At 39.9% G+C, this 9,425-nt stretch overlaps 1 protein-coding gene across 1 annotated transcript; it reads left to right on the forward strand.

Moving 5' to 3' along the window:
* Positions 1–2,116: 2,116 nt before the first annotated feature.
* On the forward strand, positions 2,117–2,710 carry LOC104527867 (prostaglandin E2 receptor EP4 subtype-like; the record flags this gene model as incomplete). Its single annotated transcript, XM_010171692.1, has 1 exon — positions 2,117–2,710. A coding segment is annotated over one exon (594 nt), but the record flags the coding sequence as incomplete, so codon positions are not given.
* Between the last annotated feature and the right edge of the window lie 6,715 nt (positions 2,711–9,425).

Raw genomic sequence — 9,425 nt, forward strand, 5'->3', positions numbered from 1 at the left:
CCCCCCCTCTAAAAATGACGGGAGCTGTTAATTTTAAGGGTACTTTTCAAGAATCATCGATTAATTCCAGCCAAACTGTAGGTAATTTAAAACTTTTGGCCTCGGGAGGGGCTGGTCTTCTCTCAGCCAGCGGCACATGGAGTTATGCAGCGGTGGGTATCGGATAGGAGGCTAAGAGAAAATAAATAATGAAAAAAATCAAAGCAAGTAAAGCTTAATAAAAGAAAAAAACCATAAAAGTAAGTTCAATCTACATAGGAATACTCTTTGAAATACTTGAATTGCATGTTTGGCTTGACAGAAAAATAATGTCAATAAATTAGTAGTAAAAAAGACATCTGCAGTGTTAGAAATCATTAGGAAAGTAACTGTCAGTAAAACTCAGATCATTATATTGCTGTATAAATTCAAGATTTTCCCATATTTTGAATTCCATGGGCAGATTTTGTTACCCATAAGCCTAGAGAAAAAAAATATAGGCAATCATCAATTCAACAGTCGGTTTGAGAGATACTATATAGGACTTCTGAAAAGGGACTCGGCATTATTTTAAACACACTTCACTGATAACTTTAGAGCAGACTCATTCTCTGAATTTTGACGAGCCACATGCCACCACATTGCCCTGCTGCATGAAAATTTCTCCAAACAGAACTGTGAAATTTTTCACCAGACGTGGATGGCTTCAAATGCAGAACTTCTAATAAAAATTACTTAAGGGGGCTGTTCTAGTTTGGCTCCAGTTTTGGAGGCTTTCCTGCCTGCTTGTCTGTAACCTTCTTCTAGCAAGGCAAGACTTGATTCATTTCAGGAATCAAAAGCTGAGATTTTAAAAAATTGTACAATTTTGCTACTAGATTTTTACTGTATCAGATTAATAAGATAATTAGGAGATTTACTTTAGTTTACCTTAAGGAATCTGAAGAAAACTGGTAACTTCCATTACCAGTTCTTTTCAGTAGCTTTTCTAGGCCTTCCAGTAATTGGATAGTGCGTATGTCTTGCTAAAATGGAGAACAACTGTTTAAGCCTGATCAGCATAACAAGCTCATATGATGGCATCTGACCTAGCAACACTGGAAAGATAACAGTTGATGTCAAAGAATTGGACTGGGCCTTACTCACAGTCACATTTACAGAAGTAGCTGTTAGCCAGGAGAGGGACTAGGTTACTGGGTTTTTTCTTGGATTCAAAGGAAGAACCTGAAGGAAACATCTCTGTGTAGAAGATAGGGTCCTAATTAATCTTAAATTTTGTGCATGAGAAACTAAAATTGCTAATTAAACAGCAGCAGCTATTAATAACTTCATGCAGCAGCTTCAACATCTTAAATTCTTGACCACTTCATCAGTATTTTAATGCTTTTGTAAGTAGAACCAAAATGCTAGGTCATGTAGGAAAGCAGAGCACTCCACTCCAGTGCTGCAATCATTTTATAATCTTGACTTATTAAAAGTGTCCTAACTGGGCGACCTTTCTTTTTTAATTTTTTTTCCCCTTCAATTTCTTCTTTCCAAACCACACTGCAACAAGCAAACAGTGGAGGATATACAAACAATTCCAGTAAGGACAGCTGCCAACAAAATGCATTTCTAAACTAGGGAATCGCCAGCTCTGGACTTGTTTCTAGTATACTTGGATTATTGTTTCAGTTTGTTTCTAAACAAACAATTATTTGTCCTTTGCTGGATTGTCCAGGTCTCCTCAGCCTCCGATATCTCTCTGCAGGTAGCTTAAGACTCAAGGTATACCAAGGAAGCAGGATACAGGCCTATATCTTTGCTCCTGGGTTCTATCAATTAATAAGGAATTTTTTTAAACAGCAGCCAAAAGTTGGAGGTTCAAGGATTAATTAGGGGAAGGAGAGAGAAAGAGACATTCTTTTCCTACCTGTAACAAAGAAGAACAATTTACAGCAGATTAATCTATCTGATTTTTTTGCCATTTCCAAAAATAAGCTCATGGCTGCCAATCTGAGATGCCTGGCTTTGCCAGTCTCTTCTCCTGTTGTAGCTTGCAGTAGCAAATCTAGATCTCTGCTTTGAACTATAAACTTTGATTTCCTGATGTAATTGTATAATTGTGTCTTACTCTTTCTGCCGTCTCCTTGGATAGGTCCGTGTCTTTGTGAACCAGCTGTACCAGCCAGAATCAGTGAAGGAAGTGAGTCAAAACCCTGACCTGCAAGCCATCCGCATTGCCTCGGTGAACCCCATCTTGGATCCCTGGGTCTACATCCTCCTCCGCAAGACTGTGCTCAGCAAAGCCATTGAGAAGATCAAATGCCTCTTCTGCCGCATTGGAGGGGCTCGGAGGCAGCACTCGGGGGGCAATTTCAACTGCGTGGATGGCCGCAGGACCTCCTCTGCCATGTCAAGTCAGTCACCCTCCTTCATATCCCGTGAGCTGAGGGAGATCAGCAGCACCTCACAAACGCTGCTCTATCCTCCGGAGTTAAGCGAAAGCAGCATTGGGGGCCACGTGCTGCTTCCAGGCCCCAGTGCCAGCTTGGCTCAGTCTGACACCACGTCAGTAAGGACACTGCGTAGCTCGGAGACCTCGGACTCTTCACAAGGGCAGGACTCTGAAAGTGTCCTCCTGGTGAATGAAATCAGGTCTGGTGGCAGGGCCAGCTCTACATCCAAGGGCAGCCCTCTCCAGGTCACCTTCCCAACAGAGACATTGAATTTATCAGAAAAGTGTATATAGATAGCCGTGAAAGGCATCAATCTTGGGGATACTTCCTGGTACATTGGAAAAACTGGTGCAATAGATAGGTGTTCTGCCTGCTCAAGGGGAGAGGGGTTCAGCTGTGCTCCAAAGGGCTATTTTTCTCTTGCCATGTGATGGGTTAATTTCTTTTAGACTACTGAGGACTGTGTGGAACAGACAGTGGAACAGGCACTTGGGCCCTGCCATCACAGATGGTAGACAGCAGGTCTAATGGGACCAGAAACACGAACTGCCTTGTCTTGTTCTGGGACACAGAAGAGCTACTGGGCCTCTGGAAATAGAAAGACCCATCACTTTCTTTTTCTTTTTTTCTTTCCCTTTCCAAGTCTGGTAGAACTGTGTTTTCTCTCCCCATGGTTGCTCAGCTATCAAGAGTTCAAGCTTCTGGTACTAGAGCTGAATGTGAGGCAGCTGCTAGGAACTGGACACAGCTACTCAGAGAGCTGCCTGGGGCAGGATTTTAAAGTGTCTCACTAAAGCATGAAAATGTGAATTTCTACCATTGTGTATGTATCAGGATCGAAAATATTTAAAAGCCTATTCTTCTCTATGAGAAGGTTTTTTTTATTAATACAAGGTGTATAGAAACGATTGCCAGCCTTCTCCCCCAACTGCTGATAAGACATTCTTGGTTTAGGTTTGTTGTCCATGCTAGATTCACAGCTGATGAGGTAATTCTCTAGCTGGGCATACACAAGCACTTTCTGAGTGAAATGGGAATATGTGCGCTATTAAGAGAGAAAAAGAAAACACATCCTTTCAGTTAAGAATATTCCTTTTCAGTATATGTACATACTAAAAAGCCAGATTTTATTTATGTGCTGAGAATGTTTCTCTGTATAACACATCTGCGCCTCTCTGAGTACTTTGGCCCACATTCTGCACGCACTTAGGCACACACTTAATATCGCCCACGAGAGTATTCCCTCTGCAGCCAGGGAGACTCCTTACATGTAAAGTTAAGGACATACAGAAGTGCTTTCAATATCAGGGCCTAAAACTTTCAACCCCTGGTTAATAGTCTTAATATTCACTTTAGTTAAAGCATCACTGATGTAATAAAGGTATTTTTTCATAACATTTATCATTTTACTTTAAATATTAAATAGAATTTTATGATTGTGTAATCTGATATTCCATCAAATAAATGTACAAAACCATGGAAGCAGAATCTTCATTTAAAAGTACAGGTTATATAGAAACACATCCTAGTCTTGCAGCCCTTGAAAATAATTTGTTCCTAGAGTTTTAATGGCAAACACATCACCAAAACCAGCTGTTAACCACTGACAGTTTTGTGTTTTATGTTGTAAGGGTTAGATCGTGTTCCAGAAATATTGTTTATAAAATAATTCTGTACAGATATTTGGAGGATGTTTTGTCAAATACTAAGCACGTTATGCTGCTTAAAGTGTTTTCATGTGAAGTGCTTTATTATAACCTTGAGCCTTATGTTGATATGTTTAAGCAGTTGTACTGACCAAAGTAATTTTGGAGATCGCAATTAAATGGAAATGTTCTGCTTGATCTCAGAAGTTTATTTGAGTCTGCCATTCTGTGCCAACTCCTCACCTTACCACGCCTCCCATCTTGGAATGCTTTGCACTCACGTGCTGTCAAAACATACTTTGTTCTGTAAGTTTCCAAAACACCACAGCATGATGACCATCAGCAAGAGGCAGCCATCTTCAAAAGTGTCCCCAAGAGCACTGACATACAGCCCTGAAAATTCTTCATGGAAACAAACAACAAAAATAGATAGCTACACTCAATTAAACCTTAGGCCTGATCCATTATTTTCCTTTAACAGGAGAGCAGCTGAGCTTATTTGCCTTGATCTGTGTAGAAAATGAAGTTAAATCTCTATACAGGTTTACAGCAGAAGCCACTTTTCCACCAATTAAGCTAGAGAACAGTATTATTCAAGTTCCTACTGCAGCTACAGATAAAGATCTGCCTGAATTCTTTGCAATTAAACCACTTAACTATGGTCTGTTCCTTACTAGTCATACTTCCCAAGACAGGAAACAGTAGTAGGAAATAGGCAGAGCGGGAAGGTGGGACCTGCAGATACACCACCTGTACCAATACTGGACCACACCTTTGCAGGTGGCACAAAGCAGCACACCAATATTATTGGTACTGTATGCAATGACAGAATTAAATGTCTACAATGTACAATAAGTATTTAAATAAGCAAAGGCTTATTAATTGTTTTTTAATTAATTTTATTTTATTAATTATTTTATTACTACTATTATTATTATTTCGCATCATTACTGATGAGAAATACATGTGGTCTGGAAGAGCTTTAAGCAGGAATACACCATCTTAAGTAGCTGACCTGGCTTCCCTTAGCAAACATGTATGTTAAGCCTGAGATGTTCCTGTTGCCCACAGCATCGCTGGTGTGTCAGTACTGGGCTAGACTCACAGCACACACCATCATCACCACCAACTCCCTCAGAAATGAACTCAAGGATTCCCAACCAGCCGACAGATTACAAAGTCTCCTGAGCAATACTGGAATTGCCTGCCACAACTCAATGGCAGTGCATAAAGACAGAGTGGGAGCACCTCTACTGCCTAGCTGCCAACACAGATGGCCGTTCAGAAGTAACCTGGCTAAAAAGATTGGGCAAGTGTGCCTTTGTTTAGGGTGACAGACTATTATGTCTCCCACACCAGCCTGCCAGTCCCACTCGGCTCTGGCACCCTTCTCCATCCTGAACACAAACACGTAACTGACATATAACACGTATCTTCCTCGCCCATCTTGAGCATAACAAGTTTCGTAAAATAAAGCTACAAGTTTGCAGAGATTAATTTGCCACATGGAACTTAAAATAAAGGGTTATTTTCCTTCTAGGTATTACGAGTAGTTTTTGTATGTTCAAAAGGGCTTCCCTTCTCAAAGGTGATAGCTCCTCTCCTGGTCCACAGAAATCCATATACCCCTGAAACAGCCTGTCTTCCACCTCTGAATCCACCTCCCCTGTCCTATGTCTTCACAGAAAATGCACTAATTTGCCATTCAAAAATTCCTCATACCAAAATTGTATCTCCCTGATGCCATCCTGCTAGTCCTGTAATTGGCACTCCCACTCCCTTGCTTCCAGCAGTCTGTCCTGCCCACACATCCCAGATCACCGCTTCACAGAATCCTTTCCATCCAGGGGTACCGCTAGACCTCCTGTGCCCATACCATGCCCCAAACCCCAGGCCTGACTCAATTTAAGCCCCTGTCCTGTGGCACAGCTTAGAGAATCTGCCCACCACAGGCAGGATGACAGCCAGTATCTGTAGGAGATAGTGGTTTCTATGAAAATCTGTGATTAATTTGAAGCTCTGATCTATAAGTTAGCATTATGATTGAGCCCAGGTTTAGAGTGTAGGATATACGGACAGAAGGCTTGGACTATAAGGGTGGACTCTAGGATCCTGTTTTAAATCAAGCTTTTACATCTCTGCCATCTGCAACACTAGTGCTGCCTAACCCAAATCGGTACTACAGGTGCAGTGCCAAAGAACAAACCAAAGTAACCTACTATCTTCAAATAGCACGAGCCATCATCCTAAGCAAGAAGCTTTATACCAAGTTTTTAGTTCTGCTCCTAGACACAACTTCAAATCTATTCACTTAAGGCAGAATTACTATTAGAGCTCCTAAATACCACCAGACCTTTCCACTCCTAGGCCTTGTTCTAGACCTGCCAGCTTTACCAGATTTGGAAACCAACTGAAGTCTAAATCAGCTGCTTTCTGAACCCCCATGGTTAACTCATCGCCCACCTCTAATCTTTCCCCCTGATCATTTACCCTTTACAACCCTTAGAGCTCATAGAGCTGCAGCTCTTAGAAAATCAACCCTCAAAACCAAGCCAGCACATCTGGCAGAATCCAGCAATCATCCATGCTCATTCTAAAATAGCCCCCTCTAGAGATACCACAGGCCAAGGACTCCAATCCATTCAAGAACATGATGTTAACATGATATCAGCCTAAAATCAACGTGTCGTGGCTGCAACCTGCCAATAAACCAAGTTCACATGATTCTGCATTCCTGTGCCCCAGTCCGAACTACACTTATTATAGTTTTATAGCTATTATATGACCTCAAAATAAAATAAGAGTACATCTGCCCTCAACATTAGTTTCTCTCTTCTTCCCCTTGGTTTTAGCATTTGGGGGGCACTCACCTTGTATGTCCAGGTAAGTTTCCAATGCTACCTCTCTCATTTTGATCCCGAACACCAACAGATATTCAAAGACAACCTTCAGGAACTAGAAGAGTAGCAGAAATGGTTACATTTGCTTCCACCCTCTCCCCCACCAAACTACTTTTAAAATCCAGACTCTTATTGGTATTATCAAATTAGAGTCACTGTTGTGTTATCTGATCCCTACTTTTTTTACCCCCTAGTATTGTCAGAAAGGATTTATTTTCCCTCAGTAGAATCTAAATTTAGTTTTTTAAAGAAACTTATACCCGTCTATAAGGGCAGATCATCTGCCTTCTTTCAGCACTTGAAGTTAACTGCCAGTCAAGTCACCTTCAGCTTCCTTTGCAGTCAACGTAAATAATTAGGCACCTTGGGAGGCTGATTCAACTCGTTCTAAGATATTTATCTAACATGAGGCATATGAATAGCCCTCTGAGGCTGCATATTTCTTTTCATTGGATATAAAGGGATTCAAAGGGAAAGAATTATATGTAAATGTTTTAATTGTTGATTTTGAATTAAGCAAAATTAATCCACCTAACCTAGTGTTGTTGCCGAGATCTCCTCTTTAATGACACTGCAACACTTTAGCATTTTAATATATGAGTCATATGGAAGGAAAACACATGGAAGCTACCACAGCCATTGCCACTAGTGATGGTGAAGAACAATAAAAATAAAATCCTGCTGGTAAAGTGGGAGTGTGCTTCACAGATATCCTATTTTTGACATAAAAAGCTTTCTCCTGTGGGTCTCTCTCATTTGGATACCCCTAAGAGATTTAAAAGCACTAAGCACTACCTTTTATTAAAATTTCTTCCTGAAATGTCTTTTTTTTTCACTATAACACATTAACATGTTCAACAGAGACAGAAGTAGCCAACTGATTAAATGAGTCGCTTTCTAAAATGGTCAATGGTAACCCTTATACTTATTATAACCAAAAGAATAAACAGGCATCACTAAGCAGCAGAGAAGTCCATATTTTATTCAAACAGATCCAAAAAAATCCCCTACATGCAAAAACATGGCATGCTGTACAAAAAACCAATGTTGAAATCATCAATTTTTTAACTTCTTTCCAGTTTGAGCATAACAGTGTCACGAGAACTTACCTGCTCTACAGTGCTCTACAAGACATTACGGTCCTGACAATACCTAGAATTCATAACCTAATATAATCAGAAGAAAACCACGTTTAGTACAGGAGATGGTAACAACCATGCCTCGAACCCGGCATGGCCATTCTGCCTGATGGTGTAGGTGCACACCCCTCCATTAGTTTGGCCCAGCAGCGCTGAAGTCAATAGGGATTTTGTGAATCATTTAAGTGGAGACAGATTCTGTGATAACATGGACCTCTGGAAGGAGGGAGGCAGTCCTTCCTGTATGTATGAGTAAATGCATAACACTGACCCAAGTATAAAGCACAAAGAAAGAAAAGATGTGTTGCATTATAGCTGAACACCTTCAAAACGAAAACACACCTTCCAGCTTCTCGCACATTTCCTTTTCTAGCCAGAGAATGTCTCATCTCTGAAGAAATCTGTCCAAATCCTTCCCATACTAACTCTTCCTATAGCTGAATAGATTGTTTTATTTAAGTTGTTAGATAAATGATTAAGAAATTCTTCGACTGGGACAATTTAAACCATATCTTCACCAAAGGCCTATTCAGTGAGCATTTAAGATCTATTTTTAACTGATGGAACAAGTAATAATGTAGCATGGTGATGTTTTACATTTCTTAATAGATTTTAGTCACTGTCATTATAATTATTTTGAATACTCAGAAGACATTAAAAAGTGTAATTTTTGTGTGTGTGTGCATGCAAGCACAGATCTAAAAATTCACACATATAAAAAAATATATTCAGGAAGAATCTTGCCAAAATTAATGAAAAGTTAGTAAGTACAACATGGCAATTAAGTTTTGAAAAGGATAATTAATTTCTGCAAAGGCTGTAAGTGTCCTCTTAAGTAAAGATACTAAACTGAAAGTATGATCTGAGATAAATAATTTTTCTATGATACACTTCCTATTGAAAAAATCATTATGCTTCTCAAGCAGCATTATTTCCTTTAAAAATGTGTTATTCTGAAAATAGAAATCAGATATGAAAAATGCTAAGATGACTGATTTAAAAAGGTTTCACTTGTCTACAAAACTATTATTCAAAATGTTTTTATCATGCAAAATGTTATCAAAATCAAGTAGAAATGATGTGTTCCCAATCCTGAATTCTCCAGGAATTCCCCATTTGACCATTTTTTCCAGTCCAGTTAGGAGGGGACCATCTCTACCATGTCTCCAACACAATGTAAAGAGAGCAGTCTCAGCATAGGGCACATCAAAGAAACAGCCTGACTTGGTTCCTTTAAACTGCCCATGTGAGGAACCAGCTGCCACCTTCCCCTAAAGAAAGATGAACATTAAACAAATCTCCTACATTATGCCTCCAAGTTAA

Source organism: Antrostomus carolinensis, unplaced genomic scaffold (assembly GCF_000700745.2).
Source record: "Antrostomus carolinensis isolate BGI_N321 unplaced genomic scaffold, ASM70074v2 scaffold15027, whole genome shotgun sequence".
Taxonomy (NCBI): domain Eukaryota; kingdom Metazoa; phylum Chordata; class Aves; order Caprimulgiformes; family Caprimulgidae; genus Antrostomus; species Antrostomus carolinensis.